A 21,294-nucleotide genomic window follows, 5' to 3' on the forward strand; every position below is an offset into this window, starting at 1 on the left:
CCTCCCCTGCTTCCAAACCCCTCTATTTGGGGTGGGTTGTGGTGCTGAGGGTGCCCAACCCTGTCGCAGACATCTTTTATGAAAAATTCTTTCCTTAGGATTTTTCCTCCTGAGAAGCTGAGAGGCCTCAGGAACAAAGTGTAAACAATGGTTATCTGCTGCTGTGGAATGCAACAGGTGCATCTGGGATTGGCCCATGTTAGATGTTTAGAATTAATGGCCAATCACAGCCCAGCTGGCTCGGACAGAGGGCAGAGCCACAAACCTTTGTTATCATTCTTTGCTATTCTATTCTTAGCCAGCCTTCTGATGAAATCCTTTCTTCTATTCTTTTAGTATAGCTTTAATGTAATATATATCATAAAATAATAAATCAGCCTTCTGAAACACGGAGTCAGATCTTCATCTCTTCCCCAGTCCAAAAACCCCTGTGAACACGGTCCCACAACCCCAACCCCAGGCTGGAGGAACACAAGTGGGAGCAGAGGCTGTGCCCCGGATCGTAGCTACTCCTTTATTATAATTCATGCCTTACGTCGCTCCTCCTCAGAGTTAGTATGTTAAACATTGGTCAGTAGGATATATATCGATATAAAAATGGTGAAAACACCCCCTCCCCTCACCCAAAACCATCAGAACTGGAGCATGGCACCAGGAAGGAAGAGAAACGAGGTTTGCTGAGCACCAGAGAAGCTGCGATCGGCCGAGGAGCAGGTGGACACAAAAACGGAGCTGGGAGAGGAACACACGGGGGCTTTTCTGGGGGAGAAGGGGACTGTCCCCTCCCTGCACCACAGGGATGGCCCCAAGGGAACAAAACACGGCTCTGGACAAAGCTTTCCCATCGCTGTGATGTGGAAAGTCCTGAAAATAATCGTCATCATTACAATTACAATGCCAACAAAAAGCTTTGGAGAGTTGAAGTCAGGTCTCCTCCACAGGCTGCCCATGGAGGAGTTGGCCCATGTTTGGCCACCAGGTGACCTGGAGGAATTTCAAACCTGCTCTTTTCCCATCTCTGGAGGCCTCCTGTGGGCAGAGGGGTAGGTGGCACTGGGACTGGCACCTCGAGGCCACGGCCACACGTGGCCAGGCTGCCTTTGGAGGCAAAGCACCTTTTGGAGGCAAAGCACCTTTGGAAGTCAAGCACCTTTGGAAGAGAGGCTGAGGCTGTCTCTGGGGTGCCAGGCCCTGGGGACACTGTGCCAGGCCCATTCTTGTCCTGCACCCTCCTGTGCTGCTCTCCCTGAGCCTGGCACAGCCTCGATGCCCATGCAGGGACTGCAGCCCCCAGCATGCCTCTGCCCCCAGCTCAGGGGTAAAATCTGGTCCTAAAAGTGACAAGGGCAAACAGGGGAACAGCCCAATCCAAGCTGGTGTTTATGGGAGTTTAGAGAACCCTCTCCCAGTTGAACTGAGGGTGTCACCCTCAGCTCACGGGGTGGCCTGATCCCAGTCCTGAGGTGACAGGGTGCAAACCAAGGGACAAAATCCCTGCTCCAGCCCCACTCCCCACAGCAGCTCCTCTTCACCCATCACCCAGGAGCCACAAGCCACGCTGGCCACCCCAGGCACCTGAACCCTCCTCCCTGGCTCCCCTGGGGTCCCGAGGGAAGGGCAGGAGCCCCTGGAGTGCCCAAGCCCCGCGATGGTGCCCTGGGGACACGGAGCAGGATGAGACAGGAGCGGGGAGAGCGGTGCCGCCTCCCCCAGCGGGACCTGGCTCCGCTACTAATAAATAACAACATCAGAATTTCAAGTAAAGTCCCTGCTCTGCCCAGCTCCCCCCTCTCCCAGCGCTCATCCAGCTGGGGCTGCAGTGGTTGAACTGGGATCCTGCCTCTGTCAAGCTCGGGGGGCCAAGGGGATCTGTGGGGGACGGGTTTGGGTGACGCCCGTGGGAGCATGACCGGAGTCTGTGCGGGAGCCAGGAGAGGTTCCCGGGGAGGGCAGGGCCCTCCAGTGAAGCTTTGGCCTTCCAGTTTTGCCACGGGGGTCCCGCTGTGTCCCGCTGTGTCCTAGTGGCCCTGGCAAGTTTTACAGCACATCTGTCGGAAGTAGGTCCGGCTGCAGAACTTGAACTTGAGGACCAGCGGGCAGTAGGCCACCTTGTTCACATCCTTGCACTCTGCAGGGGACACAGAGGGGGAGCAGGGTCACAGACATGCAGTCACATTTCTCTTCACAGAGAAAAGCAAGGCACAGTTCTGCCCAAGAACATTTCTGGGTTTCACATTCTCTGAACCTCAGAGAAAGGAAAAACAATTCTTATCATTTGCTGTGCCCGTGTTTGTGCCAAAGTGTTGTAGACATCTTTTATGAAAAATCTTTTTTTTAAGATTTTTCCTCTTGAGAAGCTGAGAGCCTCAGGAACAAAATGTAAACCGTGGTTATCTGCTGCTGTGGAATGCAACAGGTGCATCTGGGATTGGCCCATGTTAGATGTTTCTAGTTAATGGCCAATCACAGCCTAGCTAGCTCAGACAGAGTCCAAGACAGAGCCTTTGTTATCATTCTTTTCTATTCTATTCTTAGCCAGCCTTCTGATGAAATCCTTTCTTCTATTCTTTTAGTATAGTTTTAATGTCATATATATCATAAAATAATAAATCAGCCTTCTGAAACATGGAGTCAAATTCTCGTCTCTTCCCTCAACCTGAGACCCCTTGTGAACACTGTCACACCAAAGCAGAATGTAATATGGAGATGGTTTACCCAAAGTGGTGGTGTTTTGGTTCCTTGGCCTGTCAGGGCCAAGTGTGTGTGTGTGTGTGTGTGTCATGACAAGTCATGAGATTCTGTGCAGTTGTGTGCAGAGTTGAGTGCTTGTCAAATTCAGTTTAGATGTAATGTAATATACTATAGAATAATGTGGTATAATAAAGTAATTAATTAGCCTTCTGATAAGGTGGAGTCAGATGCATCATTTCTCTCCCCTTTGTCGTGGGTTCCCTGCAAGTTTGATAAGTGGTGACCCCGACGTGATGAGAACATGCAGCCTTCTGCTCTGGAGTCAGATGCATCATTTTCTGTCCCTTTGTTGGAGGTTCCCTGAAAATTCGATAGAGCCAGGCTGAGAAGATCCTGGGGGGGGCTTTGTCAGGGAGCTGAAGATGCAGCTGTGATGAAGAAACTGCTGAGGACCTCACCTAATGAAAATCTGTCTTTGCCAGGGTGCAGTTCCTGAATGTGGCACTCACATTCTCTGAGCACAGAGACATAATTCTCTCTCCCAGAATTTTTCCTGGGAAGGCAGTGAGAAGCACAGAGAGAAGAGGAGAAAACAATTCTTATCCCTATTCACTGCTCCTGTTGTTTGGCACCTGTGGAATGGGTTATGGAGAAGGATTCCTGCCCAATATCCCATTCTCCCTAAATTTTATAAATGTTGGTCTATTAGCATATTGGAGTTAATTCTCCAATTCCAGCCCCAGCCCAAAGAGTCCCAAGCTTCTTATTTTTCTCTCTTTAGCCCATGTTGTTTGTGCTCTTGGGTCTGAGACTTGGATCATTTGTCCTTGGTCCCCAGCTGGAGCAGCCTGGTCTTGGACACTTCCAGGGATGGCATCTCCCCACCCCAGAGCCCAGCTGGTGCTGTGCTGGCTCCAATGTCCCTGTCCCCAGTGGGACATGTGTCCCCTCTGCATCGCCCCTCACCTTCAGGGTTGTCTGTGGGCCCCGACTCGCACTTGGTCTCGCACTGCTGCATCCCAGGGGGCTGCAGGGCCTCCACGCACTCCATGGACGGCTGCCCGGTGTGGGCCAGGCACTGGACGGATCTCCTCTGCTGGCCCAGGCCACACTGGGCAGAGCACTGTGGGGACAGCACAAGGGAACTGCCAGGGCCACCAGCAAGGTGACAGGAGCAGGGACAGACGGGGGTTAGGGGGTGCAAAGGGTGCTGGAGGGGGTTGTTCCTTCCCTTCTTGGCATGAGTGAGTGATGTGGCCCTGCATCCCAAAAAAACTTGGTTTGATTCTGCAGGGCTCAGGGAGGATCCTACATCCAGCCCTAAATCCCTGGCCTTTCCCAAACCTCCTGCACCCCAACATCACCCTGCAGCTTGAGGGGTGCTCAGGGCAGGGAGTGTGGCCTCAGCTCCCTTCACAGAGAGCAGCAGACACAATTTCCCAAAGATTTCTCCTGGGAAACGCAGAGAGAAACCTCAGAGAAGAATAGAAAACAATTCTTATCTCCACTTGCTGCTCCTGTTTTTGCACATGTGGAATGTGTTATGGGGATTGTTTACCAAAAGTGATTTAGTTAATTGGACAATAGTAAAAGTTGTTCTGAGTGATTAGCCAATCACCCAAAGCTGTGTCCTGGCTGTCTCAGACAGTCATGGGTTTTTCTTTGGTATAGTATCTGTTTAGTATAGTTTTAATATAGTATTACTGCAATATAGTATAGTTTTAATAAAACAATTGTATAGTTTTAATATACAAGTAAGAATATATATACGTATATATATACAAGTAAGTATATATATAGTATATATAGTATATATATAGTTTTAATAAAACAATTGTATAGTTTTAATATAGTATTACTGTAATATAGTATAGTTTTAATAATACAATTTTTTCTGAATCATAGAGTCAGATGCCAATCATTCTCTGCATCAGGGGCTCCCTGAATTTGATACTGGGAGAACTGCCAGGGTCACCCCACTGGGCTATGGGGGGACCAGCAGTGGCCCTGCTTGGCAATAGGACCAGCCCACCCCTGCTGACCCCCAGCCACCCATGGGGACCCTTCAATGACTTCTGTGGGGTCCTGCCAGGCCTGGGACACCCCCAGGGTCACCACAAACGAGCCAAAAAGGGGGAAAAAACACTGCCATGGGTCCCTGGATAATTGTGGTGGCCACCCAGGCTCCTGCTGGCCCATGAAGGTCAGGATCTGAAGGGCTGGGGAGGCTCCTCCTGCCATCCCCCCGTGGGGAGGGCTGTCCCTACCTCTCCCCACTCGCCGGTGACCCAGCGGGGTGGGGGGCAGCGCCGCAGGTTGCACCTCATGCTGGTGGGGGGCTTGGTGGCCTCGTGGCACTGGGAGGTGGGCAGGGTGACGCTGTGGTCGCCGCTCTTGCACAGCACGATGCGGTGGCGGAAGCCGGGCCCGCAGCTCGGGGTGCACTGCAGGGACAGGGGACACGGTCAGGGAGGGGACAGAGGCAGCTCTGGTTCCTCCCCCTGCTGCTCCCACCTCTCCTGGCTCCTGAGATACCACATTGTCACACTCCATAGTGTCACAGTGATTGGCACTGTGCTCCTGGAGCAGCGCCCTCAGGGAGGGGAGAGACTGTGTCAATCACAGAATCAGAACATCCTGAGCTGGATCCCACAGGGATCATCAAATCCAGCCCCTGTCCCTGCACAGGCACCCCAAGAACCCCACCCTGAGCAGCCCTGGGAGCTCCTGGAGCTCTGGCAGCCTTGGCACCATTCCCTGGGGAGCCTGGGCAGTGCCCAGCAGCCTCAGGGGGAAGAACCTTGCCCTGAGCTCCATGCCAAGGCCTGGCCCAGCTCCAGCCCTTGCTGGGCTCCTGTCCCTGTCCCAGAGCAGAGCTCAGCCCCTGCCCCTGTGCCTGCCCTGGGCAGGAGCTGCAGCCTCTGAGGAGCCCCCTGCAACTGCTGCTACAACCAGCCCCAGCACCCCGTAATAAGGGGAGGGCTTAGATGCAACTGCCAACCCCCCTAAAACAAAGCACAACCCTAAAAATAAAACAAATTCTATCATAAATTCCTACTCGGCCTCTCTCCAAGATCTATGGCCTGAAAAACCATTGTTACAAAATTTAACTACAGGAATGCCAAGTGCCCTCAGCTGGATGAGCCAAGTGCCCCCAGCTGCTCCTCAGCCCTTCCCCAGCTCCGTGTCTCTCCTTTGGGCACTCACCTCCGACCAGTCCAGGGCCACCCACTCGGGAGGACACGTTTGGTTGTTGCAGGGCTCCAGCATCTTGGGCCGTGGCTGGCTGCAGGAGGCATCATCCAGGGTTTTCTCCTCGCTGGCAGAGATCTTCCTCTTGCAGAAGACGCTGCGGGTCCGGACGCCCTCGTTGCAGCTGCGGCTGCACTCGGACCAGTTCCCAATGGCCCAGCTGGGGATGGGGAACAGCAGAGCTGGGCTGGGCTGGGCTGGTCCCCGGAGCCCTGCACTTGGCCCTGGCCCTTCTGCAGCCACAGCCTCCCAGGCAGCTCTGGCTGAAGCACTGAGTCCCTGCACATCTTCCCCTTCAGGACAGGAGCCAGGGAAGGGCTGGCACAATTCCTCACTGAATATCTGGGGCACAGAGGAGAAACCCCCACCCCATTCCTCAGCAGAGCTGCAGTGTCACCAGTGGGGACTGTGACTTGGGGATGGCAGCCAGGGGGGAATTTCACTCTCTGCTACCCATGTCTTCCTCCCTGTGCTCCAGGTATTTTGGATTAAGTATTTTTTTTTTTACTTAGAGATGGGGTAACTGAGAGGTGTTTTAAAAAATTAAACTTAAAAATTAAATTTAAAAATTTAAATTTAAAATTTTCATTTTAAATTTTAAATTTAAAAAATTAATTTTAAAATTTATATTTAAATTTTTAATATTAAAATTTTAATTTTAAAATTTAATTTAAAAAACTAAATGCTATATATTTAATATAAATTTTAAATTTAAAAATCTAATTTTAAATTAATTTAATTGTAATTTTTTTTTCTATTTTTAGTGTCATGTGAAGGGTGAGACAATATAGATGCTATAATTTATGCTATTATAATTAGAAGTGAACTATTTCTTAATTATAATATGTTATAAGTGTTTCTTGGCTTATCAGTTTTTCTAGACTATGTTGTAAATGCTTTAAAGCTATTATCTAAAATGTATTTAATATCATTAATAATAATAAATATACTATTATTATACTAATAATATTAGATAATAATATTAGTATAATTAGTATTATATTAGTATATTAGTATAATTAGTATACTATTAGTATCATAGTATATTATTATTATCTAATAATATTAGATAATTAAAAAATAGAAATATTATTTTCTAATAATAATACTAATACTATTATAAAAATATTTAATAATACTAATATTATTATCTAAAATTATCTAGAGCAATTATGATCTAACATTACTCTCCGTGGGTCTATCTTTCATAGTTCTATTTCTCCAAAGAAATGTTGATCTCCTAAATCAACATTTCTTATCTCAAAGTTTACGTACAAATCCGTACTATATTAACTTTCCGTTAAAGTTCAACAGAAAAAAATAAATAACAACAACATAACAACAACAACAATAATAACAATTCCTCATTTCCCACGTTGTTACTCACGCAGGGGGACAGGGCTCGGTGTTGCAGCTCCTCTGTCGCTCGGGCACTTTGGTGTCAGCGCTGCAGAAGTGGTTGGGGACAGTTGAGCCATCAGAGAGCTTCCTGCACACCACAGACTGGATCTGGCTGCCTGCCCAGGGAGAAGAGGGAAGGGGGAAAGGGAGGCTGAGGCTGTGATGCCTCAGCTTTGAGCTTTTCTATTTTTCAGGTTCTGTGCTGCTTTAGTGGGTGGGTCTGAGCCTTATATCAGGGGATGGTGAGCTCTGTGCACAGAGCAGGGAGACAAAACAATTCCTGCTCCAGCTGGGCACCAAGGACAAATGGTCTAAGTCTCAGGCCCCAAGAGCACAAACAACATGGGCTAAAGAGAAAAAAACAAGGATGGGACTGGATGGGCTGGGGCTGGAACTGGACAATGAACTCCAATATGCTAATAGACCAACATTTATAAAAGTGAGAGTGGGATCTTGGCCATCAGGAATTGTTCCCTGGCAGGGTGGGCAGGCCCTGGCACAGGGTGCCCAGAGGAGCTGGGGCTGCCCCTGCATCCCTGGCAGTGCCCAAGGCCAGGCTGGACAGGGCTGGGAGCAGCCTGGGACAGTGGGAGGTGTCCCTGCCATGGCAGGGGGTGGGAAAATTCAATATTTAAGGTCCTTCCACCCATACCTGTGGCCCAGCTGAAGATGGCACCCAGGTTCTTTGCCCTGGCACAACTCCCACATGCCTGTGTCTGAGGTGGGGCTGTGTAAAGGCCTCAGAGGTCCAGACACAGCACAGGGGGGGTCCCACATGTCCCCCCAAAGGTGCCCAGCACCAGAGCTCACCCCCTGCACACAGCACAGAGCACTTGGTCCATGGGGTGTAGTGCCAGGAGTAGAGGCTGGAGCCGTCCCTGCCCACGGGAGCGTTGAACTTGTAGCGGATCCCCTGCAGCTCTGTCCTCACCAGCACCTGCAGGAAAGGCACCCCCAGGACATCAGTGCCACCACAGTGACCACCCAGCTGGCATCCCACAGCCTCTCCAGCAGGCTGGAATATTCCCCTGTCCCCTTCAGCCCCTCCCAGTGCTGGCAGGGCAGCCTCCAGTGCTGACAGTGACGCTCGATCAGAGAATGAGCTCCCAGGCACTCAAGGGTGGAATCATCCCAAAACCTGACAGATTAGGGCAGCAGACCTGAGAATTAGGGAGGGAGGTCTGGGAGTGCCCAGTGGATAAAGGACTGGCCCCCCAAGGCAGGGACTGTGGGCTCCTGTCCCACCTGGGGTGACTCTTTCAAGGCTGGATGTGGCACTCAGTGACACAGTCTGGCTGACAAGGTGGTGTCAGGTCACAGCTTGGTCTCAAGGGGCTTTTCCAAGCTAATTCTGTGATGTACTGTGTGAATTCAGCCCAATTTACCTCTGCCCCCTGTGTCCCTTTACCCCCAACAGCCACACCAGGGGCTGATCAGCTCCAACCCCCAGGCAGCCACAGCAAGATCTGTCACAGACATCTTTTATGGAAAATCCTTTCCTTAGGATTTTTCCTCCTGAGAAGCTGAGAGGCCTCAGGAATAAAATGTAACCAATGGTTATCTGCTGCTGTGGAATGCAACAGGTGCATCTGGGATTGGTCTCATGTGGTTGTTTCTAATTAATGGCCAATCACAGCCCAGCTGGCTCAGACTCTGTCTGAGATACAAGCCTTTGTTATTCATTCTTTCTTTTTCTATTTTTAGCCAGCCTTCTGATGAAATCCTTTCCTCTATACTTTTAGTATAGTTTTAATATAATATATATCATAAAATAATAAATCAGCCTTCTGAAACATGGAGTCAGATCCATGTTCCCTCATCCTCAGACCCCTGTGAACACCGTCACACTGATCCTTCCAGCCCAACATAGGCCCACACCAGGAGGGGTATGAAGGTACCAACCATGACAAAGAGGGTGATGTTGGTGGGTCCCAAAGCCTCCAGCGACTCGGGCTCCTCAGGGGACCTCCTGTAGTGGAAGGTGGTGCCGGCGATGTCGAAGCGCCGGGGGGGATCGATGGAGAGCTTCCCGTTGATGAAATATTCCCCACTGTCCCCTCGCAGCGCTGCCAGCACAGGGGAGGGGGCTCAGCACAGAGCTCAGGGCACCTGGGCCAGCCTCAGCCAGGTGCTGCTCACCTGCAGGGCTCAGAGCATCGCTAAAGGGCACCAGGGAGGGCACAGGGGCACCGATGGGCCCGCGGTGCCTCCCCAGCACCTCCCTGGCCCACGCAGCCAGGCTCAAACCCAGCTGTGCACGCTGGGTCAGTGTGGGAATCCACAAAATCAGAGGGTTTTGGGAAAGCTGCAAAAGGCAGGCCTCAGAGGCAGCCTTTGTGATTAGAGCCAAGCAGTACTGTCACAGACATCTTTTCATGAAAATCCTTTCCTTAGGATTTTTCCTCCTGAGAAGCTGAGAGGCCTCAGGAACAAAATGTAAACAATGATTATCTGCTGCTGTGGAATGCAACAGGTGCATCTGGGATTGGCCCATCTTAGATGTTTCTAATTAATGGCCAATCACAGCCCAGCTGGCTCAGAGAGAGAGTCCAGGACAGCTGCCTTTGTTATCATTCCTTTCTATTCTATTCTTAGCCAGCTTTCTGGTGAAACCTTTTCTTCTATTCTTTTAGTAAAGTTTTAATGTAATATATATCATAAAATATTAAATCAAGCTTTCTAAAACACGGAGTCAGATCCTCGTCTCTTCCCTCATCCAAGAATCCCTGAGAACATGGTCACGGAGTAGCCATGAGATAGATCGGCAGAAAAATTATGTAAAAATACAAAAGTAAGGACAAATAGAACAATGGTCTGTGTATTAACACTTGTCTGGTATAACTCCCTAAGCTACAGAAAAGTTTATGTAGTGAGATATTAGGAAGTTTGAAGCTTAATAATGGAGCTCTGTGTTTTAAGGCTCACAAGCAGGTGTTGTATTCAAAATAAGCAAGCATTGTTTGACCAAAGGTACGTGTGCTTATAGTGCTTGGATAGAACTACTGTCAATGTGCTTTTGCTTTATGAGATTGGTCAAAAAACTTATAAAGTAAGTTGTAACATTAAGTTTTTGGTCTGCTGGTGGCATCTTCCATTGTCATAACCACGTAATGAGACTGATGCTGAAAAATAAAACAGCTCAGGGCAGTTCCCCAGCAGTCCCATCCCGTTGGTGATTTGTTCATGGATCCTGGCCGGCGATGGTCGGGGCTGCTGGAGCTGCTGGGGCCCGGAGCAGGGCTGTGGTTGCCCGGCAGAGTCGCTAGAGGGGGATAGGAGCGTTCACTCCTGCTCCTGCCTTCCCTCCGCTCCCCCGAGCTCCGGGCACCGCTGCCCTGCCCGGGACGCGGGGGACGCTGCGCGCTGCGGGGGCTGGAGGATGCTCCCTCCATCGGGGATGCTCGGAGGGATGCCAGAGTGTCAAACACTGTCCTGAGAGCGCAGGAATGCAGAAAGGAGCCCCCACACACCGGGCAGGGAGGGATGGAGCCAGGAGAATCCTGCTGGCACCCGGCAGCATCCAGGGAGAGCAGCCTGCCCTGCCCCACACCGCTCGGGGGACAGGGAGGAAAAAAGGGGAAAGAAAATCCTCGTGGTGAAAGCAGGGCTGAGCAAGGCTGGGAAACCAAGCTCGAGGAAAATGTGAGTGTTTTTAATGCCCAGGATGGCAGAGGGGAGATGGCAGGAGCTGAGGGAGGCGGGGTTTGCTCAGGGTTGTGGTGCTAACACAGGACAGGGACACTGGGGGACACACACAGCCCTGCTGCCTTCTCCTGCCCCAAATCCCAGCCTGGGAACCCCAAATCCCCATTCCCAGCTGCAGTGGGAAGTTCTCCCTGCATTTCCCTGTTAATCCCAGGCTGGGGACCCAGCCCCAGCCCCAGCTCACCCAGGTAGTTGATGGAGAGGTTCAGCTCCCGGATGTCGATGTGCACAGAACCCTTGGGGATCTGGATCACCTCCTCATAACCTGTGGGACAAGCAGGTGAGCAGCATTTTCAGCCTCCAATCCCAGAGCCAGAGCTGCCCTGGGCTGGATGGGAGTGTGAGCCAACCCCTTACCCATGGGGAAATGATGGAAAAAGCATTTGGGGCACCAGAATGGAGCGGGTTTGCACTGGGGGCTCTTGTGGTGGGACTGGGATCAACCCTGGGGAGCAGGGAAGGGGCTTGGAGCTCTGTGTCAGAGATTTGGGCACCACTGGAGGCTGGGGCACTGTAGGGATGTGCCCCTTGTTGAGGGAGTGACAGAACTATTCTTTGTCCCCTTAAAAAGGAAAAAAGCCCAGAAGTTTCTCTCCTGGATAAGGTGAAAAGCCATCTCATAGGATTTGGGGGACTTCACTTCAAATTTAAGGACAGCCAATTGGACAGAAGCCAAAAAGTCTCACCTGAGTAACTTACTAGAAAAAGAAGAGAACAAATAAACCAATGGCTTTTGTGAGGTGTTTTACCAAGGGCAAAGGGCCTCTTGCACCTGGCTGGGCTTTTCTCTGTAAAGAGTTTTGTTATTTTGCCTTTTATTAAAACTTTTCTGTTTCCAACACTACCACAGAAGCCATCCTACTGATTTTATGCCTTCTAAGGTAGCTGAGCTATTTTTCAGGGATATCCCACATTTCAAGGAACAGGGAACAGCAACCACCCTCTAAACACTTTTAGTTTCCAACCCTACCACAGAAACCTGTTGATTTTATGCCTTCTAAGGTAGCTGAGCTATCTTGGGTGTGATATAGATCTCCAAGAGCTGATGAGACCTGGCTCAAGGAGATATTTCAGGGATATCCCATATTTCAGGGAACAGGTAACAGCCACCACCCTCTAAACACTTTTTGTTTCCAACACTACCACAAATCCTGTTGATTTTATGCCTTCTAAAGTAGCTGAGCTATCTTGGGTGTGATATAGATCTCCAAGAGCTTATGAGACTCGAGGAGACCCCTATTTCAGGGAACAGGGAACAGCAACCACTCTCTAAAGCAACACTTTTTGTTTCCAACACTACCACAGAAGCCATCCTACTGACTTTACACCTTCTAAGGTAGCTGAGCTATCCTGGGTGTGAAATAGATCTCCAAAAGCTGATGAGACCTGGCTCAAAGTGTCTCCTGTTTCCCAGCACAGCTTGGCTGGTGGACGGGAGGGATTTGCTGCCTGGTGCCACCCCTTGGGACTGAGCTCTGGGGTTTGTCCCTGCCTGTCCCCAGGGGCAGGTGAGGAGGAGGAGGGGCTGGAGGGTGAGCAGGCTGTTTGTTCCCTACCTCCCTCGGGCAGGGAGTGGTTGAAGACGCCCTCGATGGTCTCGCAGGAGCTGCCGTCGCCCCCGCACACGCGGCACTTGTCCTCCTTGGAGTCGGAGCCCAGCACCCGGTCACAGCCCACGTGCTGTGGGGAGGAGCAGCAGCAATGAGGGACCCTGCTGTCCCCTCAGTGTCACAGACAGCTTTTATGGAAAAGCCTTTCCTTAGGATTTTTCCTCCTGAGAAGCTGAGAGGCCTCAGGAACACAATGCAAACAATGGTTATCTGCTGCTGTGGAATGCAACAGGTGCATCTGGGATTGGTCTCATGTGGTTGTGTCTAATTAATGGCCAATCACAGCCCAGCTGGCTCAGACAGAGAGTCCGAGCCACAAGCCTTTGTTATTCATTCTTTGCTATTCTATTCTTAGCCAGCCTTCTGATGAAATCCTTTCTTCTATTCTTCTAGTATAGTTGTAATATAATATATATCATAAAATAATAAATCAGCCTTCTGAAACATGGAGTCAGATCCTCGTCTCTTCCCCAATCCAGAAACCCCTGTGAACACGGTCACACAATTCCCCTTTGTTCCACTGCCCCGTGGAGAAAAACAGATCCCAGAGATGCAGGAAGGGAGGCAGACAGACATACAGCCTGTCTGTCTGTCTGTCTGCCTGCTGGGGGATGTTGGCCACTCCCACAGAGCTTTCTTATAATGAACTTTTACAGCTCCCCCCAGACCCCATTGCAAGGGAAACATCAAAGGGGCAGGGGCTGGGAGTGCAGGGATCCATCTGTGAGGCAGGGAGTGCAGAGAGGATGGGAATGTTCCTGCTCCCACTGAGTCTCCAGGCAGAGAAACCATGGAATTAGGGGATGGTTTGGGCTGGAAGGGACCTCAAAGCTCATCCAGAACCATGGCAGGGACACCTCCCACCGTCCCAGGTGCTCCCAGCCCTGTCCAGCCTGGCCTTGGGCACTGCCAGGGATGCAGGGGCAGCCCCAGCTGCTCTGGGCACCCTGTGCCAGGGCCTGCCCACCCTGCCAGGGAACAATTCCTGATTGCCAAGATCCCATCCAGCCCTGCCCTCTGGCACTGGGAGCCATTGCCTGGCTCCTGTCCCTGCAGGCCTTGTCCCCAGTCCCTCTGCAGCTCTCCTGGAGCCCCTTCAGGCCCTGCCAGGGGCCCTGAGGTGTCCCTGGAGCCTTCTCTTGTCCAGGTGAGCACCCCCAGCTCTCTTAACCCTCCACCCATCCCAGGTCTGTGTGAGCAGTTTGAGGGCAGCGCTTGCCTGCCCTGGGGTCTGTCCCTGTCCCCTCTGCCCAGAGATCTGTCCTTACCCCCCTGCCCAGGGGTCTCTGTCCCTGTCCCCCATTCCTGGGTGTCTGTCCTTGTCCCCTCTGCCCAGGGGTTCTGTCATTGTCCCCCGTTCCAGGGGTCTGTCCTTGTCCCCCCTACCCTAGGGGCTCTGTCCCGGTCCCCTGTGCTCTGGGGGTCTGTCCTTATCCCCCCATTCCCAGGGCTCTGTCCCTGTCCCCTATCCCAGGAGTCTGCCCTTGTCCCCTCTGCTTTGGGTCTGTGTTTGCTTCCCTTTCTTGGGGTCTGTTTCTGTCCCCTCTGCCCAGAGTTCTGTCCTTGTCCCCTCTGCCTGGGGGTCTGTTCCTGTCCCCCCATCCCAGGGCTCTGTCCTTGTCACCCTGCCTGGGGTTTTGTCCTTGTCCCCCATTTCCAGAGCTCTGTCCTTGTCCCTCATTCCCAGGGCTCTGTCCCTGTTCCATCTGCCCCAGGCTCTGTCCATGTCCCCCATCCCGGGGTCTGTCCTTGTCCCCCCTGCTTCAGGTCTGTCCATGTCCCCCCTGCCCCGGGCTCTGTCCATGTCCCCCATCCTGGGGTCTGTCCCTGTCCCCTCTGCCCAGAGTTCTGTCCTTGTCACCCTGCCTGGGGTTTTGTCCCTGTCCCCCATTTCCAGAGCTCTGTCCTTGTCCCCTCTGCCTGGGGGTCTGTTCCTGTCCCCCCATCCCAGGGCTCTGTCCATGTCCCCCGTCCCAGGGCTCTGTCCTTGTCCCCCCTGCCCCAGTCTCTGTCCTTGTCCCCTCTGCTTGGGGGTCTGCCCCTGTCCCCCCTGTTTTGGGTCTGTCCTTGTCCCCATTTCCCGAGTCTGTCCCTGTCCCCCCCATCCCAGGGCTCTGTCCCTGTCCCCCATCCTGGGGTCTGTCCTTGTCCCCCCTGCTTCAGGTCTGTCCTTGTCCCCCCTGCCCAGAGATCTGTTCTTATCCCCTCTGCTTGGGGCTCTGCCCCTGTCCCCCCTGTTTTGCCTCTGTCCCTGTCCCCCATTCCCGAGTCTGTCCCTGTCCCCCCTGTTTTGGGTCTGTCCTTGTCCCCCATTCCCGAGTCTGTCCCTATCCCCCCATCCCAGGGCTCTGTCCCTGTCCCCCATTCCCGAGTCTGTCCTTGTCCCCCCTGCCCCAGGCTCTGTCCTTGTCCCCTCTGCTTGGGGGTCTGCCCCTGTCCCCCCTGTTTTGGGTCTGTCCTTGTCCCCCATTCCCGAGTCTGTCCCTGTCCCCCCATCCCAGGGCTCTGTCCCTGTCCCCCATTCCCGAGTCTGTCCCTGTCCCCCCATCCCAGGGCTCTGTCCCTGTCCCCCATTCCCGAGTCTGCCCCTGTCCCCCCTGTTTTGGGTCTGTCCCTGTCCCCCATTCCCGAGTCTGCCCCTGTCCCCCCATCCCCGGGCCCTGTCCCTGTCCCACCTTGCACTCCCCATTGACGCAGATGTCATTGGAGTCCTGCCTGCAGGGGGTTCCATCCACCACGGCCGCCGCTCTCTCCGTGTAGAAGTTGAAGCCCTCGGCCAGGCAGTTGAGGGAGCACGCCTTGACACCCCCTGGGGAAGGAGCACAGCTTCAAACGGGTCCAAAAGTGTTGCAGTCAGGGAGAAAAATCACAGAGGCTTCCTAAAATCATCATAAAATCAAGCTGCTCTCCTGGAATCAGCAGAAATATCATAAAATGTTCATCAAATCAAACCTGCTCTCCTGGAATCAGTAGAAAGAGCATAAAGGCTTCATAAAATGAAACCTACACTCCTGGAATCAGTAGAAATATAATAAAATGCTCATAAAATCTTTACAAAATCAAACCTGCTCTCCTGGAATCAGTAGAAATATCATAAAGGCTTCATAAAATCATCAAACCAAACCTGCTCTCCTGGAATCAGTAGAAATATCATAAAATGTTCATCAAATCAAGCCTACTCTACTGGAATCAGTAGAAATACCATAAAATCTTTATCAAATCAAACCTGCTCTCCCAGAATCAGTAGAAATAGCATAAAGGCTTCAAAAAATCTTCATCAAATCAAGCCTGCTCTCCTGGAATCAGTAGAAAGAGCATAAAGGCATCCTAAAATCTTCATAAAATTAAATCTGCTCTCCTGGAATCAGCAGAAATATCATAAAATGTTCATAAAATGAAACCTGCTCTCCTGAAATCAGTAGAAATATCACAAAATCTTCACAAAATCTTCATCAAATCAAGCCTGCTCTCCTGGAATCAGTAGAAATAGCAAAAAAGCTTCATAAAATGTTCATCAAATCAAGCCTGCTCTCCTGGGATCCGTAGAAATATAAAATCTTCATAAAATCATCAAACCAAACCTGCTCTCCTGGAATCAGTGGCAAAGCCAGCACTTTGCAAGTTCCCATGTGAAAGCAATCCTGGTGTGAGCATTTTGTTAATATAAAAATCTATTCCTGGGTGACAAACAACCAGAACCTGTATAAACTGTTTTTAGACAGAAAAATGAAAACTATCCCTCACAAACAACTTTTCCTGCAGGTACACACCAGGGTTTGAGTGACCAATCAATGTAAAATAACTTATTACTAATCAATAAATTGGCAAGAAAGCTACTGACTAATTGGGGTCACACAGGAGGTCTGTAAAATGGTATAAAAAGGAGAATAAAGAATTTATCCTTTTGTGAATAAAGAATGGGGTTTTTTCCACCCTGAAGAAAATGGGCTCTGTGGGGTTTATTCCCATAAGAGGATTTGGAAAACCAGGGGGATGCCCCTGGAGGAGGGAGCCAGGCCCTTGAGCTGGACACAGGCCCTGGATGTGACAGGGAAGGGAACAAAGTGATTTGTTCTTATCTGGGTCACTCCTGGCACTTACAGGCTGTAAAACCCTTCTGCCTGCTTTACCAACAGGGAAACTGAGGCAGCAGCTCCTGAGGAACCTTTCCAAGGTTTTCTTTTCAGCTGCCAGAGCAGAAGAACAAAGTTACTGAGGCAGAGAAACCCTTCCTTCCTGCCCTAGGGGAATCCTTCCCAGCAAAGGTGATGAGGATGAAGGAGAAGGATCTTAAAGTTACAGCTGAAATTTCTGTATTTCCCTATATTTTCACCCAAATATCCAGTGATATTACGGTTATATGAATATGAAGTGCCTGGAGCAGGATGTGGCTCCAGCAGGGCATTCCCTGCCTGCTGCCATGGGATTTTCTAAGCCCTGGTGTGGCTTGAGGGTGAAGGAGAAGGATCTTAAAGTTACAGCTGAAATTTCTGTATTTCCCTATATTTTCACCCAGATATCCAGTGATATTAGGGTTATATGAATATGAAGTGCCTGGAGCAGGATGTGCCTCCAGCAGGGCATTCCCTGCCTGCTGCCATGGGATTTTCTCAACCCCTGGTTAGAAGGATCTTCAAGCCACAGCTGAAATTTCTGTATTTCCCTATATTTTCACCCAAATATCTGTGGATGAAGTGCCTGGAGCAGGATGTGGCTCCAGCAGGGCATTCCCTGCCTGCTGCCATGGGATTTTCTCAGCTCTGGGTGTGGCTTGAGGATGAAGGAGAAGGATCTTAAAGTTACAGCTAAAATTTCTGTATTTTCCTATATTTTCACCCAGATATCTGTGGATGAAGTGCCTGGAGCAGGATGTGGCTCCAGCCAAGCATTCCTTGCCTGCTGCCACTGGTGTGGCTTGAGGATGGATGAGAAGAATCTTCAAGTTACAGCTGAAATTTCTGTATTTTCTGTATTTCCCAACAACGTTTTCCAAAGTATCACCTCAGGAACAGCACCCAAATATCTGTGGATGAAGTGCCTGGAGCAGGATGTGGCTCCAGCAGGGCATTCCCTGCCTGCTGCCATGGGATTTTCTCAAACCCTGGTGTGGCTTGAGGATGAAAGAGAAGGATCTTCAAGTTAGAGCTGAAATTTCTGTATTTTCCTATATTTTCACCCAAATATCCAGTGATATTTGGGTTATATGAAGTACCTGGAGCAGGATGTGCCTCCAGCAGAGCATTTCCTGGCTACTGCCACTGTATTTTCTCAACCCCTGGTGTGACTTGTGGATGAAGGAGAAGCCACAGCTGAAATTTCTGTATTTCCCTATATTTTCACCCAGATATCCAGTGATATTAGGGTTATATGAATATGAAGTGCCTGGAGCAGGATGTGGCTCCAGCCGAGCATTCCCTGCCTGCTGCCACTGGATTTTCTCAGCCCCTGTTGTGGCTTGAGGATGAAGGAGAAGGATCTTCAAGTTAGAGCTGAAATTTCTGTATTTTCCTATATTTTCACCCAGATATCCAGATGAAGTGCCTGGAGCAGGATGTGGCTCCAGCAGAGCATTCCCTGCCTGCTGCCACGGGATTTTCTCAGCCCCTGGTGTGGCTTGTGGCGTTTGCTGCCTTTATTGAGCATCCCAGGAGCCTGGCAGAGGTGCCTGAGCTGTGCCAGCTCCCTCCTGGAGGCAGCACCCAGCTCCTGATCCCTGTGCCAGAGCTGGGGAAGCACCTTGGATGGCAGGAATGGGAATGTGCAAAAGGGAAACTCAATACAGAACATCAGAGGGGTGAGAGGAGGGGAGGGGAGGGGGCCCAGCTGTGCCAGAGCAGCTGGAGGGAAGGAAGAGCAAAGCTGGGAGAGGGAGGAGCAGGAGGAGACACGAGAGGGGAATTCAGCAGCTTGGAGGCATTTTCTGGAGCAGGATGCCTGGGCAAGCCCCTGGAGAAGCAGCTGCTGAGCGGGGGGAGCTCAGCAAAACTGCTGTGCCAAGCTGCTCCACTGGGATGAGTGAAAATGGCCCTGCAGTTTGTCCTGTCTCGGGGTTTCTCATTAAAACTGGAGCATTTTTGTTCAATTTTGCCTGTGTGCTGTTTGGAAAGTGCCTAAAAATTGGAGGGTTAGGGTCTGCAAATGAGCCATTAAAGAAAGACATGTAAAGCTTTGCTCAACCTCATCTTAGGATGTTGGCTTTTCTATTTTTCATCTATTTGTAACCCTGCAGTTCTTTAGTGTGTAACCCCAAACTCCATGTACAGTGTGAGCTGCTGCTTTCCCATTTTGGGCAGACACAACAATTCCTCTCCAGGCCTGGCAATCAAGGACACCTCACTGCCTCAGGGCCCAGAAATGGAAACAAAAATGAGCTGGGGATAGCAAACTTGGGGTAAATGACTCCATTACCTGAAGCTGTAATTGGGAGATTAACTCCCAATATGCAAATGGACCCAAATATCCAGAGGAAGTTCCCTCAGAGGGAACAATTCCTTCCCAAAATCCCATCTATCCCTGCCTTCTGTAAGAGGAAGCCATTCCCTGTGTCCTGTCCTTCAAGGCCTTGCTAAAATTCTCTTTATTTCCAGCCCCCTTTAGGCACTGGACACAAACCAGGTCTCCCCAATTCTGAGAGAGAGCCCAAACTTGTCCAAAGTTGTTCCTTGACTTTCCCCCCTCCATGGTTCCTCCCTGGGCCACTTTCTTTTCTCCTTTTCTTTTCTTTTCTTTTCTTTTCTTTTCTTTTCTTTTCTTTTCTTTTCTTTTCTCTTTCATCTTTTCTTTTTTCCTTTCCTTTCCTTTCCTTTCCTTTCCTCTCCTCTCCTCTCCTCTCCTCTCCTCTCCTTTCCTCTCCCACTCTTTGACTCTGAATAAACAAAATGAAAATGCCCCTCATGACCCACAGCCACTGTGGGAAGAGGAGATGAAGCTCCCAAATCCCTTCAAATCAAGGTCAGCCCTGCCAGCCTCCCCCCAGGGCAGAGGTCTCACCACTCATTTTGTGGCAGAGGAAGCTGCAGCACAGAGAGAGGAAGGGGCTCTTTATGAAAGCCAGAAATCCCTGTCAGGGTCAGAGGACACCTCAAGGGTGATGTTCAGCTGGCCAGCCCAGCCCTGGGCCATGCCTGGGGAGGAGAGAGGCCTGAGCCAGGGTTGTTTTCCACCTTGGCACCCACTGGGGTCTCGGGGTGACTTCACAGCCTCCCAATTTTATTACATTTTTATTGATCCATGCCCTGCAGCCTCAGCACAGCTGCTCCAGCTGCAGGAGCTGGGCTTGTTTGCACAGCTGGGAAGGATTTCCCCAGCCCAGTTCATTACCTCCACCGAGGAGATGAGCTGTTCCTCCTCATTATTGAGAGATTTGTGCCACAGAGCCTCCTCCAGAGCCTTCTGCAGGACCCAGGGCTGACCTCAGGAAAGGGAAGTGCTGCTTTTTGGAGGATCCACCAGATCCCATCCCTTCTCCTGCTCAGGAAGCTTTCCCTGCCTGCTCTGTCTCCTCCCCATTGAGTACCTATTTTAGGTTGGAAATGGGGATGTGTGTTCTATTTCCACCTGTCAGAGCTGGGGCAGTTCTCTGCTGTTCTTGGGGCAGTTTTTTCTTTATCTCTCCCACACCAACCCTCCCTGCAGGAGATCTCTGCTGTCCATGGCCACTGAGTGTCCCTGCAGGGCTGATCCAATTCCAGCATCCCATGGGGAGATGCTGCATTGCCCAGGGCAGGAGCCAAGCATTCCTACCTGGATCCAATCTGAGGTTTCAAACATTCCTACCTGGATCCAATCTGAGGTTTGGGACACCAGAACAGCCTTTCCTCTGCATTGCCAGAGGAGCAGCTGCCTTTTCCACTGGAGCTGCAGAGGAAAACTCCCCCCTTGTGCAGGATCCCTGCTCCAGCAGAGCCACAGCTGGCACTGCAGGAGGGCTGAGCCCCCATGGGATGGGGCTGTGCCACCCCCTGACACACAGGGGACAGGGCATGGGCTGACTCTGGCAGGGTTTGTTTGCTTTTTTGTGCTATTGCATTTGTATTTTTAATTTTCCTAGTAAAGAACTGTTATTCCTATTCCCATATCTTTGCCTGAGAGCCCCTTAATTTCAAAATTATAATAATTCAGAGGGAGGGGGTTTGCATTTTCCATTTCAGTGGAGGCTCCTGCCTTCCTTAACAGACTCCTGTCTGTTCAAACCCAGACACTTTCCCCATATATCCCAAATTCTTGTGGTTTCTCCCTTCCCCGTTTCCTCATTGGTTGTGCTATCCCTGGTGTCCAGCCCCATCTTCCCTGTAGGCCAATGCCCTTTTCCTGCCCTTTGTGCCATCCCTGTGCCCTCAGACCATTGGGCACTGATCCCTACTTAACCTTGTGCAGAGCACCTGGCCAGGTCTTTGTCCCTGATTCCTTTGGCATGGTGGGTGCCATAAACCTTTGCTGGAATACATCATAAAAACCCTTCCTGCTCTTCCTCTGCTGAGCTCTTTGTGTTGTGTGTGTGCATGGACCTGAAATGGCTGCTCTGACAGAATCACAGAATTTTGGAATCACTGGGTTGGAAGAGACCTCCAAGATCATCGAGTCCAACCCAGCCCCAGCACCTCAACTGAACCCTGGCACCCAGTGCCACATCCAG

At 50.9% G+C, this 21,294-nt stretch overlaps 1 protein-coding gene across 1 annotated transcript in view; it reads right to left on the minus strand.

The window, feature by feature from the left end:
* Positions 1-501: 501 nt before the first annotated feature.
* Positions 502-21,294, minus strand: part of ADAMTS10 (ADAM metallopeptidase with thrombospondin type 1 motif 10) — an 83,383-nt gene continuing 62,590 nt past the window's right edge. The window contains exons 16-25 of the mRNA XM_071451830.1: positions 15,335-15,468; positions 12,606-12,729; positions 11,234-11,314; positions 9,247-9,410; positions 8,155-8,281; positions 7,331-7,460; positions 5,899-6,103; positions 4,959-5,135; positions 3,658-3,814; positions 502-2,128 (exon numbers count right to left, since the gene is read on the minus strand). Coding sequence (XP_071307931.1) covers positions 2,019-2,128; positions 3,658-3,814; positions 4,959-5,135; positions 5,899-6,103; positions 7,331-7,460; positions 8,155-8,281; positions 9,247-9,410; positions 11,234-11,314; positions 12,606-12,729; positions 15,335-15,468 — 1,409 coding nt within the window. The 3' untranslated portion in view covers positions 502-2,018. The remainder of the gene's footprint in view (positions 2,129-3,657; positions 3,815-4,958; positions 5,136-5,898; positions 6,104-7,330; positions 7,461-8,154; positions 8,282-9,246; positions 9,411-11,233; positions 11,315-12,605; positions 12,730-15,334; positions 15,469-21,294) is intronic.

This window comes from Agelaius tricolor, unplaced genomic scaffold (assembly GCF_023055355.1).
Source record: "Agelaius tricolor isolate 1412-34295 unplaced genomic scaffold, bAgeTri1.0.p SCAF_33, whole genome shotgun sequence".
Classification (NCBI taxonomy): Eukaryota; Metazoa; Chordata; class Aves; order Passeriformes; family Icteridae; genus Agelaius; species Agelaius tricolor.